General features: G+C 44.3%; 1 protein-coding gene across 3 annotated transcripts in view; it reads left to right on the top strand.

Moving 5' to 3' along the window:
- Nucleotides 1-21,001, top strand: part of B3GNTL1 (UDP-GlcNAc:betaGal beta-1,3-N-acetylglucosaminyltransferase like 1) — a 115,957-nt gene that overhangs the window by 26,097 nt on the left and 68,859 nt on the right. For 2 of the 3 annotated variants that reach the window (XM_082679822.1, XM_082679823.1), the window contains exon 5: nucleotides 18,729-18,794. In XM_082679822.1, the coding sequence (XP_082535948.1) occupies nucleotides 18,729-18,794 (66 nt within the window). Of the gene's footprint in view, nucleotides 1-2,150; nucleotides 2,227-18,728; nucleotides 18,795-21,001 lie in introns of those variants that run through there. The other variant, XM_082679824.1, reaches the window with a different exon arrangement.

Raw genomic sequence — 21,001 nt, 5'->3', positions numbered from 1 at the left:
GGCAAAGCACAAAGCTCAGGGACACAGGGATTTGCCCCAGAAGAAACCCATGCAGAGTGGGGCTGGTGCCTCCCACGAGGGCCTGCGGGGCTCTGGCCTATGGCCTTCAGACAGAGGACCCACGCTGTGTGATCTGGGCACCATCATCAGGAAATAAATTCTACTTAGAAGGGGGTGTCTGTGGCCTTTCCTAAAAATGTGTTTTGCATTTGCTTATGTCGTCTTTGATTTCTTTCATCAGCATTTTGTGGTTTTTGGATACAGATCACGTACATATTTTGTTAAGTTTGCACCAACATACTTCATTTTCTTTGGAGCAGTTGTTTGTGGACATAATATCTCTAATTTCTATGTTCGTTGTTAGTATATAGATATGTGATTATTTTATGTGTTGATCTTGTAGAACTCACTGGTTCTAGGTTTTTAGATTAGATTCCTGAGGATTTTCTAGGTGGACAATCACATCATCTGCAAATGGGAGCAGTTTTATTTCTTCTTCTCTCATCTGGAGGCCTTTTATTTGCCTTTCTTGCCTTATCGCTCTGGCTGGAACTTCCATGCACGTGGAGCAGACATCTTCACTTCCTCCTGACCTGGGAGGAAGCAGTAGCTTTTCACGTTGTGTGTCATCCTCTGTTCCTAACTTGCTCAGAATTTTTATCATGGACAGGTGTTGGATTTTGTTGCATGCTTTTTCTGTGTCAGTTGGAACTTACTGGTTTTTAAAATATGTTTTTTTACCAAAGATTTCTAAGATTTTTTCCATCTTCTTGGAATTTGGGAATTTTTCTGTGTGTGTCAGGAATCATTTCTGGAACGTGGCGAGCTCTTCCAAAGTACAGACTCAAGGTTTTTTCAGATGAGATGAATTTTTCTATATTGGCTCTTAATTTCCTTCTCTTAGCTTGTTTTCTTCTTTTGGCTTCTCGTGTTTGAATGTTGGGTCTTACAGTTTGCTCACTTCCCTTTTGATTTCTGTTTCTCTGTAACTTTGAATATTATAGTTCGACCTTCCAGTTCATTTACTCAGCTGTGGGCTGTGACCACCTCTTTCATCTTCGCCATTGCTGTTAGAAGTTAGATGTTATGCTTTCCATTCCTCCGTGTTCTAGGACACCTTTGAGAGCTCCTCTTTTCTGTCCTCTCCTCCGGCAGCTCTAGAGAGCTGCCACTTCGCTCTGTGTCCTGGGTCCTCGTAAGCGCATTAATGGTTGATTTTGTTTGTTTATGACTCTGCACCCTTGGAGGCCAGGCCACACCGTCCAGGGGCTGTGGCAGCAGGCGTGCCAGGAGGTGTGGGGTCTCCACTCCTGGGACTGAGCCCTTTTATCCACGGGTGGGTGGCCTCTGCTGGGTCTGGGAGAGACCTGCTTCCAGGTGTCCTGGGTTTCTGACCTGTTCAAAACCCAATTCTTTCCCAGCCTCAGGGGTGAAGAGAAATTAATCGCCTGGCTACCCCTTTCCCCAGTCCTCCCGGCAGATCTGCTGACCTTCCTTGTGCGCCTGGGCACCCCAGCCCTCCCCAGGGTGTCTGCGGACCTGTAGGCTCCTGGAGCATGCATTCGGTCTTGGGGCTGCTGGCTGCTCTCCCCTCAAGCTCCTGTGCAGTTGTGGCCTTTTGCTGCCCTCTGGGCTGGCCGATGTGTTCAGTGTTGGAGGGTATCAAGCACGAGGTCTCGGCCCCGTGTTTGCAGCACTGTGGTCACCTCCCCACTCCCTCTCTCAGCAGCACAGCATCTGCTTGCCTGGCTGCAGAAGGTGGCTTAGGCCATGCTGACTGTCAGAGGGCAGCGGGGGCCTCCCTCACCACATCCAGGACAGGAGGCTTCCATGAGGCTCAGCCCGGGTCTTCCGTGTTCCAGGAGTGTTATCAACACACTTAGATTTGCCAAAGTCATCTTCGTTTCATGGTGGGGTCAGCTTCCTGGACTGTCCCCACTTTTCCCTCCAAGCAGGCATTTATACCCAGTAGGTTTTGTCGTCCCGTGAAGTGTGCTCCACTGAGGCCATGGAGGCTGTGAGCCCGCCGTCCCACCCACCCACGCCTGCCGTCCGTCTTGGGTCCTGGAACAGTGTTCTGCTACAGTGCAGAGAAGCAGCACAGCACCTCCGATGGCGTCTGTGTTTAAGTTAGAAACGGGGGTGCCCGCCTGGAAGATAGCCTGGCACGGCGGCAGTTCCTAAGCTGGCTGCAGGAAGATCCACGTGAAGGGTGATCTCTCTAAGGTACGGTGCTACATGCTAGCAGGGATCTGTTGAATCCACTGGGCTTTTCTCTTGAGTTTCCCAGCTTCCAGCTGTCGGGGCTAGTGGAGGACGCGGTGCTGGGGGAATGGAGGAGGCTGCCTGCCCAGGCCCCAGGGGAGTCTCCTTCCTGACAACTGGGAGAGCTGCTCGGCCACCTGGACACGCGGGGGGAGGTCTCGCTCTCAGGAGGGACTGTCCTGGACCTTCGTGTTCCTGGCTCTTGTACACCCTGCCCTGACCCCGTTCACCTTCGGGTCTAAAAGGAAGCGTGGGACAGAGCAGGGTCCTGCCTGGGTCAGGCCTGAGTCCTCCCCATGCCGTGCCCACCGCAGTCTGGCTTTTTTTCTCTGTGAGATCAGAGAAGGAACCGGCACAGAATCTGGGTGGTGGGCCGGGGAGGGGGAAGGGGGGATCTTTTAAGTAACTGATTTGCAGGTGACTGAAAAAGTGATTTTGGCCTCTTTTGCCATTAAACATTTTTTCCAAACTGCTGGTAAGTTGAAGCATTGACTGATGTAGATATTAGCGGTTTGTATTTCTATTTCCCCTCCAATTCTTCCCTGCGCGTGTGGGGAGGGGGTGGAATGTTGAGACAGCAGGAAGAGGATTGAGTGCCTCCCGCCACGTCCCTCCTGGGAGTGGAACACGAGACCACGCACTTTACTTTGAGGGTTTTTGAGAGCAAAGCATTTGACCACAGGGCATGGTGGTTACCACGAGGCTACTGAATAGTGTTATTTTCACTATATTTGGAATGGTGTACTGGCCAGTAACTTATTAAATGCAGATGTTGCCAGCCGAGTGAGGAAGTTTGTTTCTCCTGTCTCTGCATCGCATGCCACCTAATTTTTTAAAACTTTTCTAAAGTATAGTTGACTTACAATGTTGTGTTAATTTCTGCTGAACAGCAAAGTGAGTCAGTTATACATATTTATATTCTTTTCCATATTCTTTTCCAGTATGGTTTATCACAGCGTATTGAATATCGTTCCCTGTGGCCACCTGATGTTTATGTTTGACTTGTCAATTTTAGCATGGGATCATTCAGAAAAGAATATTGGGATCAGCTAGAGATAATCTGCTACAACTTTAGAAAACAGTTGAGAGATGTTGTGCGTTCAGGTCTGGAACAGGTCGAGGCTGCTGCTTTTCCACGCGTGTCACCTAGAAATTTCAGCTCCGTGGATAAGTACTGTTGCCCCCCAAAGCAGGAGACAAGTTGCTTGGAAGCCCCAGGAGAGGTGCAACCAGGCCAGGAGGAACCAGAGCATGGGGCACTGGGGACCCTCCAGGTCCCTTCTCCCTGCCAGCCTCGTTGTCCCTGAGTCCTCACCCCTGTCTTATAGCTGCTGGTGGGCAGGAGGTTGTGCGTTTTCATGTGAATATGTGAATTGAGCTGAACTTCAGTTGTTTTAAAATCAAAGGCAATTTTGCCACGTTTTAAAGTTATACTTTTCCTTCTGTCTTCAACAGTGTAACATGGTAAACAAACACTCCCCCTCCCTTAAAATAAATAATTGACAGGAAATTCAAAGTTTTCTGTAGAAATTCTTTTACAGACTTTATCGACTAATTTGAGTGTGTTGATGCCGCTGTGTGGTACGGGGGGTTGGTAGGTGGCAGGGTGCTCTTAGCTGGATTCACTAAGACGCTGTGTTGCAGACTTCCGGTCCTGAAAGCCCGGAGGTTTGTTGCCTGCAGGGGCCACGCTGGGAGCAGCAGTCAGGATGGCCAGCCCTGCCTGCCTCTCCTTCTCCGAACACACCAGTCTTTCCTTTCTGCTCTCCCCCACCTTTTCTTTCCCGAGAAAAAAATTACGGGCTTGTGTTTCAGACCCAAGGCCTGGAGGGTATCGGCTGGCTCAGGAACAGGGCCGTGTGATTTTAGTGGTGGCTCTTCCCAAGGAGGCTCAAGAAACAGGTGACGACCTTAATTTAATGAGGTGGAGGAATGGGCGACCCCTTACTTGATGGCAGCTGCCGATCGGTAAATATCCATGTGTGTAGACTCTTCTACTCCTGTTCTTTTTTTTTTTTTTTTTGCGGTACGCGGGCCTCTCACTGTTGTGGCCTCTCCCGTTGCGGAGCACAGGCTCCGGACGCGCAGGCTCAGCGGCCATGGCTCACGGGCCCAGCCGCTCCGCGGCATGTGGGATCTTCCCGGACCGGGGCACAAACCCGTGTCCCCTGCATCGGCAGGCGGACTCTCAACCACTGCGCCACCAGGGAAGCCCTACTCCGGTTCTTTGAAAGAAGAAATAGTCCTTATTGTTAGCACTCATGTTCAGAAAGATTTTCCTTGAACAGAGGAAAGACAGAAAATAGTTGAAGACAGATCTGAGACGTCTCGGCACCGTAGCTACTCACACTCCCTCGAGGCCAGTCCCTCGGCACGCCACACACTCTTGTTTTTGTCAGCACCATAACCTGTTGTGCCTGGAAAGCTCTGCTCTTGCTAAGTGCCACTAAACTTGATTTTTTTTTAAAAAAATGATGCCTCAGACAGTAGTGAGCTTTTGAGATATTTTTTATTTGTACAGAGTGCTTTCATTTTAAGGCTTAGGAAAGGGGGATGACCCGGGTGTTTGCTCAGCTGCTCCTTCCCAGCACTGGTTCCGAAACTGCTGGCCAGGGAGAGAGCTTGCTGGAGATGGAGATTGGGGGCCCGCTGCTGCAGGCACTCACACTCCCGGGCTCCCCGACAGACTCAGCTTTAATGAGCTCCAAAGTGGTTCTTTGGCGGCCAGCGTGGGCTGTGTGGGCCTTGGGTGGCGTCCACCTAAGAACTTGCATTTTCCCACGTTCTGGTTCTCAGGTAGGTCAGTGCTGGACCGTGTTGTCCCAGGTACTCCATCCATGGTGTTCCTGAGGTCCGAGCGGTCATCTTGTCCATTGCAGAATCTGACTCTTACTGCTCGTTTTGCTGTCCCTCTCTGTCTTACCAAACTGCGAGGGCTGTGAGAGCAGAGGTCTCTGTCTCCTGCACAGGGTGTCCTGGGCCCCGGTGGGCACTATGTCCACTATGTCGGAGCTGCCTGCCCTGCAGCCAGGGTGGGCTTGCAGAGAAGAGGAGGCAGAATTGTAAGGAAAGATGGTGTGGATTCCACCCCGGAGAGGGCGCGGTTCACTCTGCATGCATGTGCTCCGGGTGGACCCCAGTCCGGCTCAGGACCAGAACCAGGACCAGGGCCAGTGCCGGGCGTGTCCTCCCACCGAGACTCCCTCCGCCCCCCTTCCTGCCAATCTCTTGCTGGTGGGAGGGAATTCTTGTCTTCTCTCCTAACTGAAGGTAATTCCTTCCTCCACTCCCCCAGGACAGAGCAAGTGGCAGGGGCGGGGCTCCAGGAAGAAAGGGGTGGAGCTGGGGCAGAGCAAGAAGCAGTGGTGGGGCGTCGGCAGCACTTGGGTTCTGGGTTCTGTTGGAAGTGCCGTCAGCAGAGGAAAATGCACGACTTGAATTTGTGCATATATGGTAAAATTGCACGTTTGATTCTAAGTTATTTTTGTATTCTTCTTATGCTATAATTATAGCTGTAGAAAAATTATATATGTGTATAGATAGGGACTGGAAGGGAACTTAGAACGGTGAAAATAGTACGTTCTGAGGATGGTGATGTTGCGTAATGTATAATACTGAGCATTTCTGGTATTTCTGCTATGGAGCTTGTCCAGTAAACCCAGAATTACAATATTTTCAAAAAGCATCATGGAGTGAAGTCAGATTAAGTTTTTTCTAAATACTGAGTTTACTTTATTAGAGACATTATACTTTAAAAATCCACTTGACTAGGATATTACTTACATCTAATAAAGTACACTCATTTAAGTGTACATTCAATGAGTTTGAGAAATGTATAAAAACCATCTCAGTCAAGTTTAGAACGTTTCCATTGCCCCAAACAGTTTCCACATGCCTCTTTACAATCATTCCCCCACTCCCTGAAGCAACTACACATGTAATTTCTTTAGGTTGGTAATCTAATTATCTGTTCTTTCGACAGATTAGATTTTCCCCCGTTCTAGAACCTCATATAAATGGAATCATACAGTATATATTCTTGTGGTTGGCTTCTTTTGCTCATCATATGTTTTTGAGATTTATCCGTGTTGTTGCTTATACCAATAATTCAGTTTTTTTATTGCTGAGTAGTGTATTCAAATGCATGGATAAACCAGAATTGTTTATTTATATAGCCATCCATTGATGGACATTTGGATTGCTTTCCAGGATTTGGCTATTATGAGTAAAGATGGCTGTGAAAATTTGTGTACAAGTCTCACCACGGACATTTGTGTTCGTTTCTCATGGGTAAATATCTAGAGATAGAACTGCTGGGTGCTATAATACATGTACATTTAACTTTGTGAGAAACTTCAAAACTGTCTTGCAAAGAGACTGAGCCATTTTACACTCCCCCCCAGCAATTTGCGAGAGTTCCAGTAGTTTTGTATTGTTACAACACTTGGAATCGTCTTTTAAATTTGAGCCTTTGTAGTGTGCATGTAGTTCTATCTCATTGTTTTAGCTTGCATTTCCCTGATGACTAAATATGTCGAACATTTATTCAGGTGCTCAGTGATCATGCATATATCTTCCTGTGTGAAGTGTCCGTTCAAATCTTTTGACTATTGTTTTTATTAAGTTCTTTGTCTTAGTGTTGAGTTTTTAGATATAAAAACTAAATTCTGTATGTAAGTTCTTTCTCCCAGTTTAGTTTGCCTGTTTATCTTCTTAATTTCCTAAAACTACCTTTTGATGAACAGAAGTTGTTAATTGTTATAAAGTCCATTTTCCAGTTTTTCCTTTTAAGAATTAGGCTTTCTGTGTCCCATCTAAGAACCTACGAAATTGTTTTCTACCCCAAGACTTTCTTATCTGTTTTCTCCTAGAAGTTTTATAGTTTTATCTTACACATTTAGATCTGTTATCTATTTTTAAGTTAATTTGAGGGTATGATGTAAAGTAAGGATTGAGGATCATTTTTTCCCCTATGATAACTGGTTGTTACTATCCTTTCCCTATTGAATTACCTTGGCACTTTTGTCGAAAATCAATGACTGAAAGAAATATAGATCCATTTCATTTCTGGACTCTGTTCTGTTCCATTGTTCTTTTTATCTATCTTTATACCAAATCCATACTGTCTTGATTACTGTAGCAGCTGTAGTGATAAAGCTACAATGTCGTTTTATTGAAAAAATCAGGTATTATAAGTCCTCCAACTTTGTTCTTCCTTTTCAAAATCGTTTTCACATCTGTTTAGGTCTTTTGGATTTCTGCAAAAGTTTAGAATCAGCTTGTCAAGCCTGCTTGGATTTTTATTGGAATTGAATTGAATTTATAGTTCTGTTTGGGAATCTTAATATTGAATCTTCTAATACATAAACATGATGTATCTCTCAATTTATTTGGGCCTTCTTAAATTTCTCTTGGAAATGTTTTGTAGTTTTTAGTATACAGGTCTTACATAAATTTAACAAAATACTTCCCAAGTAGTTTATGAGTTTTGGTGTTATTGAAAATGGTATTAACAAGTCGTCTCCCAGTTTTATAGTTGTATTGCTATAAATATACTAAATTACCTTATTAGTTCTAGTTTTGTTTTGTCTTGTTTTTGTTTTTTGGGGTAAGAACTCACTATGAAGTGACCGCGGCACCTGTGAGTAAAGACTGCCTCTTTCTCTCTGGTCCGTGTGCCTTTATTCCTTATTCTTGGCCCATTATCCTGGCTGAGACAACTGCCCCACCCCCCCACCCCCCATGCAACACTGAATAGAAGTGGTTCTGGTGACAGTCCTTGTCATGTTCAGATTTTTATTTGTTTCATCATTTACAGTACATTAAGTTTACTGTAAAATTTACAGTAAATTAAATTGTGTGGAGCAGAAGTCGCTCCTTTTCATTGCTGTTTAATATTCCACGATATGAATATGCCCAGTTTATCCATTCTGCCGTTTGGACATTTGGGCATTTGAACAATGCTGCCAAGAAATCCTTGTGCATATATCTTGGTGCACACACACAAATGCACATGTAGGGGTGGAACTGGGATGTCTCTGTGTACCCGTGTTCAGTGGATGCTGCTGGGTTCCCACAGTGGCTGGTCAGTTTGTGCTCCCTCCAGTGTACAGGCATCCTGGCTGATTTGTATCCTTCTTCACAGATCTGCATGCTGTCTTTTTTTTTTTTTTTTTTTTTCGGTACACGGGCCTCTCACTGTTGTGGCCTCTCCCGTTGCAGAGCACAGGCTCCGGGTGCGCAGCCTCAGCGGCCATGGCTTACGGGCCCAGCCGCTCCGCAGCATGTGGGATCTTCCCACACCAGGACACGAACCCATGTCCCCTGTATCGGCAGGCGGATTCTCAACCACTGCGCCACCAGGGAAGCCCTCTGCATGCTGTCTTTAGCCCAGCGTGAATGTGCGTATGGCCTGCTTCTGGCCTGTGTGTTCTGTCCAGTTGGGTTATTGATCTGTCCTCTTGTCTGCCGATACCACAGTGTAGCTTTAGAGAACATACTGTAATCTGATGTTATATGTTTTCTTGTTCATCTACCTAATATTTTGGGCTGTTTTTTAAAAATCTTTTTGCATTTTTATATAAATGTCAGAGTAATTTTGTTAATTTTCACAAAATCCCCTCTGAGGATTTTGACTGGAATTATATTGAATCTATAGATCAATTAGGTGAGAACTAACTTCTTTACGATATTGAGTCTTCCTAACAATGAAAATATGTTCGTTGATTTATTTAGGTCTTCTTTAATTTACCTCAATAGGCATGAGTAGTTTTCATAGCACAGGGCTTACAAGTCCTTTGTTAAATTAATACCTTGGTATTTGATTTTTTAAAAAACATTTTTATCAGCTCTACTGAGATGTAATTCACATAAAAATCCACCCATTTAAAGTGTACAATCCAGTGGTTTTCAGTATATTCATAATGTTGTGCAACCATCACCACAGTCTAATTTTAGACCTTTTCCATCACCACAAAATTAAACCCCATACCTATTAGTAATCACCCCCTCATTCCCCCAGCTCCTAGCCATGGGCGACCACTAAGCTCTTTTCTGTCTCTATGGATTTGCCTGTCTGGACTTTTCATATAAATGGAGTCTACACTGTGTGATCTCTGTGACTGGCTTCTTTTACTTGGCATGATGTTTTCAAAGTTCATCATGTTATAGCGTGTGTCAGGACTTCATTTCTCTTTACTGTTGCGTAATAGTCCATCTTATGAATATACTTTTTTTGGTGTATTTACTAGTTGATGAACATTTGGGTTATTTCCACTTTTTGACTATTATAAATAATGCTGCTATAAACATTCCTGTACAAGTTTTTGTGTGGATAGATGTTTTCAGTTCCACCTAGGAGTGGAATTGCTGGATCACATGGTAACTCTGATTTTAACATTTTGAGGAACTGCCAAAATGTTGTCCAGAGTGACTATACCATTTTACATTCTCACCAAAGAGTTATTTGATCTTTTTTGATACTATTGTAAGAGGCATCATTTTAAAAAATTTTGTACATATAAAGAAATTATTTATTGATCTTGTATCCAGAAAGCTTATTATTATTTTTTATAAATACCATCTATTCTCTTTATTAATCTTTTTTTTTTTGGTGCGTTGGGTCTTTGTTGCTGCGCACGGGCTTTCTCTAGTTGCGGCAAGCGGGAGCTCCTCTTCGTTGTGGTGCACGGGCTTCTCACTGTGGTGGCTTCTCTTGCTGCAGAGCACGGGCTCTAGGTGCGCGGGCTTCAGTAGTTGTGGCTCACGGGCTCTAGAGCGCAGGCTCAGTAGCTGTGGCGCACGGGCTTAGTTGCTCAGCAGCATGTGGGATCTTCCCAGAACAGGGCTTGAACCCGTGTCCCCTGCATTGGCAGGCGGATTCTTAACCACTGTGCCACCAGGGAAGCCCCCAGAAACCTTATTAAATTCATTTTTAATTCTAATATTTCTCTGTTGATTATTTTGGGTTCTTTATGTAAGCAATGATTTTTTCTCTTTCTAGTAAGCCTTGTATCTTTTATTCTTTTTTTTTTTGGACTCAAGTCTCCAGTGACTTCTTAAATAGAAATCATGATAATGGGCATTCTTGTTTCCTTCGCAGTCGCAAAGAGAGCGCTGAAACCTTTCACTGTTAATTAAGTACAATATGTTGTTTACTGTAGATTTTTTTCGTATATAGCCTTAATAAGTTCTCTCCAAAAGCTGAAGAAATATAGGATGCCCTGAGACAGAGAAAGGGTACTGGGATTGGGTGGAAATGCTTCAGAAAAGTGTCATTTCTGTTCTCCTCCATTTTAACGGCTCTCCCCCCGCTGTGAGCTCCATCCCTCTGCAGTTGTCACTCACAGGACTTCCATTTAGGATCTCTCCTTTGATTGAATGCCAGTAACACTCACCTCTGCAATAGAATGAAAGATCTTCAGTGTCAGGAAGGATGTTGTGTCTTCAGGGTGGCACTGGTTACTGCTAGATATAGAACTTGTAAATATTTTCTCCCAGTTTGTGGTGGCCTTTTTACTTTCTTGATAAATTTATACCTAAATTAAAACACAAAAATTTTAACTTTTGAAGAAGCCCAATTTGTCAAATTTTTCTTTTCATCATTTGTGCCTTTGTTTTCATATCTAAGAATTCTTTGCTTAATTCAAAGTAACCAATATTTGCTCCAAGTTTTTTTACCTAAGATTTTTAAATTTTAGCTCTTATATTTAGGTCTGTGATCTATTTTGAGTTAATTTTTGTGTGTGATGAGGGTCTGCATTTACCTTTTCCCTGTGGTGATCCACTTGTCCTAGCAGTTTGTTGAAAAGACTATCCTTTTCCCATTGAACTGCCTTGAATCAACCATAATTGCAAAGGTTATTTCTCTATTGTCAGTTATGTTCTACTGATCTCTATATTTATCTTTTTTTGTTGTTTGTTTGTTTGCGGTACACGGGCCTCTCACTGTTGTGGCCTCTTCTGTTGCGGAGCACAGGCTCCAGACGCGCAGGCTCAGCGGCCATGGCTCACGGGCCCAGCCACTCCGCAGAAATTTGGGGAAAATAGCTTTGCTGAAGAATTGAGTCTTCCAGTCCATCAACATGGGATGTCTATCTGTTCATTTAGGTCTTTAACTTCTTTCAGCAATGTTTTGTAATTTTCACCATACAAGTCTTGTACTTCCTTTGTTAAATTTATACCTCAATATTTCGTTCTTTTGATGCTATTGTGAATGTAAAATATTCTGAATTTTATTTCAGATTCTTCAATGCCAGTATATAGAAATACCATTGATTTTTGTATCTTGATCTTATATTATGTGACCTTGCTGAAACTAATTCCAGTAGTTTTTTGGTGGATTCCTTAGGGTTTTCTAAATACAAGATCATGTTGTCTGCAAACTGAGGCAGTTTCTTCCTTTCTGATCTGGATGCCTTTTATTTCCCTTTCTTGCCTGATTGCACTGACCAGAACTGCAGTGCTCTACAGAAGTCACAAGAGCAGATATTGTCCCTGTTTCCAACCTCAGGGAAAGCATTCCATCACCCACCATTAAGATGTAGCTGTAGGGGTTTTGTAGATGCTTTTTATTGGGTTGGGGAAGTTCCTTTCCGTTCCTACTTTGTTGAGAATTTTTGTCGTGAATGACCATTAGATTTTGTGAAATGCTTTTTCTGTGCTTACTGAGATCATCATGTAGTGATTGTTCTTCTTTCTTTCGGTATGATCTATGACATTAATTGGCTTTCAGATGGTAAAGCAACCTTGTATTTCTGGGATAGATCCCACCTGGTTATAGTATATAATCCTTCTTATACATCGCTGGATTTGGTTTATTTTGTCAAAGACTTTTTCATCTATATCCATGTGGGATATTGTTCTTTAGTTTTCTTTCCTTGTGATGTCATTTTCTGGCTTTGGTATCGGGTAATATGAGCCTCAGAGAATGAGTTGGCTGCCTCTTCCTTTTTCTGGGAGACTTTGTAAAGGTGGGATGTTCTTTATTCTTTGAATGTTTGGTAGAATTCACCATCTGAGCTTGGACTTTTTTGTTTCGAGATTTTAAATTTCTAGTTCTTTTTTTTTTTTTTGGCTTTTTATAGATCTATTTAGATTTTATATTTTTTCAGTCAATTTTAGTAATTCATGTCTTTCTAGGAATTCGTTCATTTCATCTAAATTGTTGGCATGCAGTTACTTATAGTCCTTTTAACTTTTATGAGGTAAGAACTGCTGTCTCCTTTTTCACTCCTGAATTAGTTATTTGTGTCTTCTCTTTTTCTTGGTCTGTCTAGCTCAGGAGTCCACAGATGACAGCTCACAGGCCAAACCCACTGCCAGCCACTGTTTTTGTGTAGCCTCTAAGCTAAAAATGGTCTTTTTATTTTTAAAGTGTTGTAAAAACAAAACAAAACCAAAAAATACAAAGAATATTGACAGAAACCGTATGTGGCAGCAAAAGCTAAAATATTTACTATCTGGCCCTTTATAGAAAAAGTTTATTCATCTCCAGTCTAGCTAAAGATTTGTTAAATTTCTTGGTGTTTAAAAAAAAAAAACAGCCATTATTTTAATTGATTTTCTTTTTTTCTACTTCGTTGATTTCTGCTCTAATCTTTATTTTCCTTTGCTTACTTTTGGTTGAGTTTGCTTCTTTTTTGGTGGTTGGCTCCTAAGATCTTTCTTGGTTAATATAGGCATTAACAGCTGTAACATTTTCTCCAAGAATTGCTATAGCTATTTTGCGTCATGTCATGTTTTCATTTTCATTCATCTCATAGTCTTTTCTAATTTTCCTTGTGATTTCTTCTTTAACCCATTGGCCATGTAGAAGTACGTTGTTTATAGCCACATATTGGTAGTAGATTTCCCCTAATCCTGCTATTTTTGAATTCTAACAATTTTGTTGTGGTGAGAGAACACACTTTATATGCTTTTAGATCTTTAACATTTTCTGATCCCTGTTTTGTGGTCCAGTATGTAGTCGGTTGTTACTGGGTGGGCGTTCCATAGTTAGATGTCAGCAGGTTGATGTTGTTGGGTGGGTGTCCACAGAGAGAAGTCAGCAGGTTGGTATTGTTGGTTGATGGTGCAGTATTTTGTCAAGTTATTCTGTCCATTCTTGATGGTGGGGTATTGAAGTCTCCAACTCTGATTGTTGAATTGTGTATTTCTCTCTTCAATTCTGTTCATTTTTGTTTCCGTTTTTTCACTGCTGTTAGGTACATGAATATTTATAATCGTTATATCTTTCTGATGGATTGACCATTCTGTCGATGTTTAATGTCCCTCTTTGTTTCTATTAAAGTTCTTTGTTTTAAAGTCTGTTTTGTGAAATTGAGTTATTTGTAGTGAGGTGGATGGACTTAGAGTCTGTCATACAGAGTAAAGTAAGTCAGAAAGAGAAAAACAAATACCGTATGCTAACACATATGTATGGAACCTAAAAAAAAAAAAGGTTCTGATGAACCTAGGGACAGGAATAAAGACGCAGATGTAGGGAATGGACTTGAGGACATGGTGGGGGGGAAGGGTAAGCTGGGGTGAAGTGAGAGAGTGGCATTGACATATATACACTACCAAATGGAAAATAGATAGCTAGTGGGAAGCAGCCACATAGCACAGGGAGACCAGCTCGGTGCTTTGTGACCACCTAGAAGGGTGGGATAGAGAGAGAGGGTGGGAGGGAGGCGCAAGAGGGAGGGGATATGGGGATATGTATACATATAGCTGATTCACTTTGTTATATAGCAGAAACTAACACAACATTGTAAAGCAATTATACTCTAATAAAGATGTTAAAAAATAAAAGTCTGTTTTGCCCTGTATTAGTGTAACTACTTCATCTCCCTTATGGTTATAGTTTGCTTGGTGTATCTTTTTACATCCTTTCACTTTTCAGTGTATTTGTGTCTTTGAACCTGAATTTTGCCTCTTATAAATAGCGTATAAGTAGAACTTGTTTTGTTTTTGTGTTTTTTTTTTTAAATTGCAGTTTGACAAGTTTTATCTTTGATTAGAATTTTGAATTTATTCACATATTTAAGTTTTTATGATTGGATTTATGCCTGCCATTTTGCTATTTATTTTCTATGACATATTATTTTTGTTCCTCTGTTCTTTGTTTACTGCTTCCCTTTTTAAAAAATTAAATAGATATTTTCTATTTCTAATAAATTATTGATTTTTAACTCTTTTTTGAATTATTTTCTTAATGGTTGCTCTGGGAAGTCTTTTATTATCTGTTCTTTCATGTGTTTTTACTTATGTGCCCAGTTATCTTTGTGTACTGGTCGTTGTATTTGAATACTTCTCTGTGGAGTTAATTTGAGGCCTTGAATGGAAGTTCTTTCCCTCAGAGGTTTTCCTTTGCTTCTTCCAGGTGCCTGGGAGAACCACCATCCTGGGACCCTTGTTACCCAGTTTTGAGGCTCCCAGGCCCTGTTAGGCTACGTGTCTCACACACCTCTTACCTTGAGGAGGTAACCTGCCATGGCCTGAGCTAGGAAGTGCTGTCGTTGAATAGCAGTCCCACCCCTACCCCGCCGAGTCTTGAGCAGACACTTGGCTCTGATTTCCATTCCCTGCAGCCTCGCAGGGTTACCAGAACCATCGGTCGGAATTTCAGCTGTTTCTTGTAGATCAGTGAGGGCTTGAGGGTACAAGTGGCTTGTTTCCTCTCTCGACTAATGCTTCTCAGAGACTTGGGCCCAGTAGTTCCCCACAATCTTGTTAACTCTGTGTTTAAGACTCTTTCAATATCTTTTACAACTTTCTTAGTTGAACAGAGAAGGATTATTTGTGTGCCATTAGCCTGTCATTTCTGCAAGTGGATTTGGAGGCATTTTGACCTGCCTGTGGGTCCTGCCCTGCCCTGTACAAGCCAAGTAGCAAAATCACGGCAGACGACTTCTCTCGAGCTTACTTACTTCCCCTACGTATCTCAGAGTTTGGGAAAACATAGGCAGGTCACGTATGTGAGTCCCTTGACACCGTGCTTTGGAAATAGGCTCTCAGTGTGGGGCTGGGTTTGCTCCGTTCTCTTCCCTGTGCTTCAGGATCCTCCGTTTGGAGTGTGGGTCCTGCGGCTGAGGTTTGACCAGGGAATTTCTAACTTTGTCTTCAAATACTATTTGTCTAAATGTCAAGCATAAGAAGGCTTAACAAAAACAAAAAAATCAACTTTGCTTTCTTCCACAGAAGATCTTCTTGGCTGTAGACTATTATTTCCTTCATTTGCAAGTGGTCCGTCCTGCCCCTCACCCATCCTGGGCGTTGGTCATCCCTGGGAGTCCACAGACTCGCTCCCTCAGGACCACCCTCCACTCAGAAGCTGCAGAACTCAAAGATGCAGGTTTCTTTTAACTCTGAAATTCTTTGCCTAGATTAGTTTTTCTCTACCCAATATTTTTATGGTCAGAAAGGAAACAGTGTTTCATCTTGAATTAGTGTTATTTTTTATAATACATTAAAATTCTTTTCCCTTGGCTGCCAAGAACATTTCTTACCTGGTTATCATGGTGGAATCCTGCACACTTTAGGCAAATAAATATGGAGGTTTTGAACCCTCCCTCCTGTAGTAAGGATAGTCCATCTGCAGATACACCTTGGGATCAGGACATGCAGACTCTGGGCTTTTGCAGTTCATGCTTGATGACCCTTTGTATCCATCCTTTAGGCCCCCCTCCTATTTGCATTTCAGATACCAGCTGACTTTTATTAAAACCAGCTCCTGGTATGGGGTACCAGCTGTGAGCACAGTGACCTTGACCAGGGCAGGCCCCTCCCTGGGACGGGCGCTGATAGGCATGGCCTCCGGTGAAAGGTGGTGGGATCACAGCCCACGAGCAGAAACACATCTGGGCTTGTTATTAAAATATCACATCACTTTTCATGTATAATAAAGATCTTTTCATGCTTCCATCTTTCAGCAACTTTTTCCTCTTTCAAAATGGTCTTGGGAGAACAAGGAGCTTATCTATAATCTGCAGAGTCACTGTGCAGCTGAGACAGTCTGTTACCCTGTTACGCTATCACTTTGCAGTGTGTTCGTCCTTGACCTTCTCAGCTGATGGTCAGGGGTGTGTTAAATGTCTTCTGTATTCTCCTCATACTTGCAGATGTTCACTTTATTCAGACACCCAGCAGCAGAGGTGATTCCGGTAAACGAGATGATGGAAGACTATATTAGAATGTTCTTCAGAGCTAAGACTTTCTGGACAGTTTTGCTTTTTGCGTACGTAGATCCTTGAACTGTAATACTGGACCCTCCGTTGATCCTGTGTTCAAATTTTAACCCTGACATGTAATTGCTATGAGATTTTGGATGAGTTCCGTAGCGATTCCAAACCTTGGTTTCCTTGGCTACAAAATGGGGATAATATTAGCTGCTCTGTCTCCCAACTACAGAAGATTGTGATAAATATCAAAAAAAGAGTGTTGTGTTTTGTAAGTGGTGAGGTGGATTGAAAATACAATTCAGTCCTGAGAAGACGCTTCATTTGTTCTACAAATATTTTTTAAGTCCAGCCAAATACAGGAGCTGAGCTGGTCCACACAAGATGCCCCATCCCAGTGGACATCTTGGTGCCACGGAGTAAGCGTGGGAATTAGAGGCCAGAAGGCTTGTGGTGTGGTTCCTGGGGTGCTTGCCTGGGTTTGGAGGAAGTGGGGCTTGCATGTGTGGTGGTGCCACTGCACAGCGTCCCGGAGGAGGTCACGCTGTGAGCAGAGACTAACCCTAACCCTGACCCCGACTGTGGCTTCCTCTACTCTCCCCACTTTCTCTTTGAAATACTGGCCTGGTCCTGTGCAGACTTGTGCACCTTCCCACACGTAACCAGGAGTCGGGACTGGTTTAGGAAACCTCAGAACTTTGTAGGATTCTGCGTGAGGCCACCAGACACAGGGCCGTTTTTCAAGAGTTTGATCAATAGACCTTCCCTTTCAGGGAAATTTTCCTGCTTTTGTCTCTGCCCTGCTGCCTTGCTGTACCCTTTGTGGGAGAGAAATAGGCTAAACTCTAGCATAACTTCTTTTTATCCTCCTCACATCACCCACCCTTTTCTGCTTCAATTTTCCTTGTTTTCCTTTTTAAGATTCCCAGCTGTGGCTGACCAGGCACATGCCTGCAAGCATGTTCCTGATGGGAGCCAGGGAAGGATTCAGGCCTGGAATAGCCGGCTTCTCTGCTCCTGTTCTGACAGCTTCCTCCCTGCATTTCTGTTCCCACCTTCACACCTGCTTCCTGCCTGCTGGGGGTGCTGCTGTGCCTGGAGGGGCCCCTGCCCTGCCTATGCCCCTCCTTCTCCCCCCCTTGCCCCCTCCTTCTCCCCCTACCCCTCCTCCCTTCTCCCTCCTCCCCTCCCCTCCTCCCCATCCCCTCCTCCTCCTCCCCCCTCCTCCCCATCCCCTCCTCCTCCTCCCCCTCCTCCCCCCCTCCTCAGCTTACTTCATCCACAGCTCGTTTGATTAGCACAATGCTCATGAAGCCATTTTGCAGAAATAAGAGATACAAATACAGCTCTTTTAGTTTATCTTATTGCTCAGTTTAAAGATAAATATCCTCCCATTGACATAGTGGGCATATTTGTACAAATAAAACACTGAAATCTTTTTGATTTTTTATCAATTTAAAGCACTTTTTTAAGTTGTGAGATGGAACGTACCTATAGAAAAATACACAGAACATACATGTACACTTTAAAGATTAATTAGGAGGTAAATACATGTGTAACTACGACTCAGTCAGGAAGTACTGCATTGCTAATACCTTAGAGGTACACCCTGACTCCCTCCCCACAAAGTCATCACTATTCTGACTTTGGGATTATAATTTTCTTGCTTTTCTTTATGATAGTTCGTATTAAGTGTATATTTCGTAAACAGTCAGGTTAGTTTTGCTTGATTTTGAGTTTTAAATAAACGGAATAATACTATGTATATTCTTTTGTCCTGCCTCTTTCACTGAGCATTATGTCTGTGCAACTCATTTATGTTGTGTGTAGCTGTTGTTTAATTTCACACTTGAATGGTATTTGACTGTAGAAATGCGCACAATGTATTTATCTGTGCTGGTATCTGTGAACATCGGGCTGTTCCCCGATTTGAATGACGCTGTGGTGAATGTTCTGTACATCTCTTCTGGTACATACGTGTAAGACTTTTTCTGCCCATGTGGTGAAGTTATTAGGTCTTAGGGATCTGAGTCTCCACCTTTCTGGACGTGCCCCACTCTCTTCCCCAGGTCCTCATCCCTGCCAGCCGTGTGAGTTCTGGCCGGAATTGTCCAATTTCCCGCGTGTCCTACACTGCAGCCTGGGTACTCACGTTTCCTGGCCGACTGACAGGGTCATGGACTGCTGGGAAGCATCTGAACTGCCTGTTCTGGTCTCTTGCCTACTTTGCTGTCGGGCTGTCTGTCTTCTTGCTTGTTTGTCAGAGTTGCTTCCAGGGAGTTTAAAATGTGTTCTCTCCTGCAGGACGACGTGATGATGCCTCAGAGGGTGAGGCTGCAACACGCAGCTGCTGTGCGACACCCAACAAGTGTGAGTACGGATGTTTCTGCATGTTTCTGCTGCATTGTTATGCCTTTTGGTAGAACTGCCATTACAGCTTTTTAGATTAAGATTCTTCCTTAGGATAGGAAGAGTCAGTTTGTAATCAGACTGCCCCCTTGGAGAATGATGTGTGCCTGGTGTGTCTGCGCACTCAAGGGTGTTTTCCTTTGAAGGAAAATGTGCTTCTTGTTTTGGGTAGCACTGGTTACTTTCAAATGGGTCCAAAGTATTTTTTTGGTTTGGTTTAGTTTAGTTTGGTTTTATCAGCATTTGAGAAGCTGTGTACCTGGGACATGAAAACACAGGTTGAGAGCTGTAGGATATATCAGTTAAAAAAAAAAAATTCCATTAGCTACATAACCTCAGACTACGTTCTCATCTTTCGAATGGCTTCCCCTTTGGCCCCCATGAGCCAGGCTCTCCAGGACCCGTCCTCCTTGGCATTCGCTGGGTGAGAGCTCACTTCCCCCCACAGGAGCCCCATTTCAGGGAGCGTCTCCCAGCCACTTGGACCTGGGGGAGCATCTCGGGCCCGTGGATTCCTCGCTCCCATGTGACTCAGGGTCGGGGGTGGCCCAGGCAGTTGAACCCCAGAGCTGGTGTCTGACCACAGAGCCCACTGCTCAGATCTCTATGCTGAAATTTTAGTAAAAACATCTTTGAATTACTGTGGTGATCACTGGTTTTGAAAGTGGGAAGGAGAAAGTTCTGGAACTGTCTTAAGATACATGGTGTCTGATTGCCTGGGAACAGCCTCCGGGTTTGCTCTCTTCTGCTGCAGTGCCGTGTCCAGCCATGTCCACACACTAAAGCATCTCCAGTGCACATGAGCCCCTGGGATCTGATCCCAGGTGTTGGTGGGACCTGAGACTCTGCATTTCTCGTGGGCTCCTGGGCACTGTGTTTGGGGTCTGACTGCCTGGCCACTGGGCCTTCACGAAGGAAAGAGCCTGTTCATGGCACAGGGCTCAGGGCTCAGAGAGTGGACCCTATGAAACGTGTACTGAGTTAAGACAAAGGCTCAAATATACACTTCCTTCAGATACAATTTCTCAAGGAGTTTGAAGGACGTTTGTTCACCCAAGATGAATTCTTTCTCTTCCAATAGCCCCTTATTTTGGAGCTCTGAATTTAGGCCGCTGATTTTCTCCTTCTAGGAAATGTAGCCCCTCATGCTCTGTCTCCAGCTGCCCAGCCCCTGCACACCTGACGTGACTGGGGACTTGGCTGTCATGTAAACAAACCTACGCACTCTGCCTGAGGGCTGTTGTCGTCTTTTCATGGAATAGGTGATGTTTTACAACCTTAAGTTTGATGCTGAGGATTCTTATGCTCAGAATTGTAATTGCCCTTATATTGCTTAAATTTAACCGTTGTTAATGTTAACATGTCCTTGAAATACGCCTGTAAGAAGATAAAAATGGCCTTCGGCTACTTCTTGAGAGGCTTCTTGAGAGCAGCTCCACTGCTCCTCAGGCTGGAGCTTCCAGAGGCTAGATGTGAGGGAGGTTCAGAAGTGCCCAGCCGCCTCTTTATTGAGAAGTGGCCCTTCGCCGAGGTAGCATCATGGGGGCCAGTGCACGCCCTGGGTCTGATGGCGGGGGGCTGGTGTCACCTGACTCACCAGGACTGCTGGAATCCTTGGGCCGGTCCCCTAGGGACCAGAAGGTCAGGAGTGGTAGTAACTAGACCAGCCTTCGGGGAGGGGCCCACAGCCTCTTCTCTGGCCCAACAAGCCAGCACTGCCTACCCCAGCACCCACCCCCAGTGCCCCCAGGTCCACCCACAGCGTCTCACAGGTCTGCTCCTCCCAGCAGACTCCCCTGCTCACTCACCAGGGCCTGGGGGCTTGTGTGTGTCCTTGCCCTGAATGGGGCTGGGCTGCAGTATCAGTCCCTTTTGGCGTTGTGCCAGTGCACCACGCCAGCCTGCCTGTGAACCTGCTCTATCACTGGGTCCTGGGGACCAGCACCGTGAGGCCCTGGGTGCAGCTGAAGGAGAGGTCAGAGCCATGGGTGAGTGACCCGTGGAGTGGTCTTCATGGCCGTGAGGCCACTCAAGCTCATGCCTTGGTGGTCTGACAGTACCCAGCTCCTGGTGGGCAGTGTGGCCACGTGGTGCCCTGGCCACGCCACCTTGAATGGCCCACAGCTCCATGTCACAGGGTCCTGGGGTCTGTGCTGTGACGGCCCCTC

This window comes from Grampus griseus, assembly GCF_964374135.1.
Source record: "Grampus griseus genome assembly, chromosome: 20".
NCBI classification, from domain to species: domain Eukaryota; kingdom Metazoa; phylum Chordata; class Mammalia; order Artiodactyla; family Delphinidae; genus Grampus; species Grampus griseus.
Note: the sequence above shows the minus strand (reverse complement) of the source record. Positions and strands in the feature narration are given on the sequence as shown.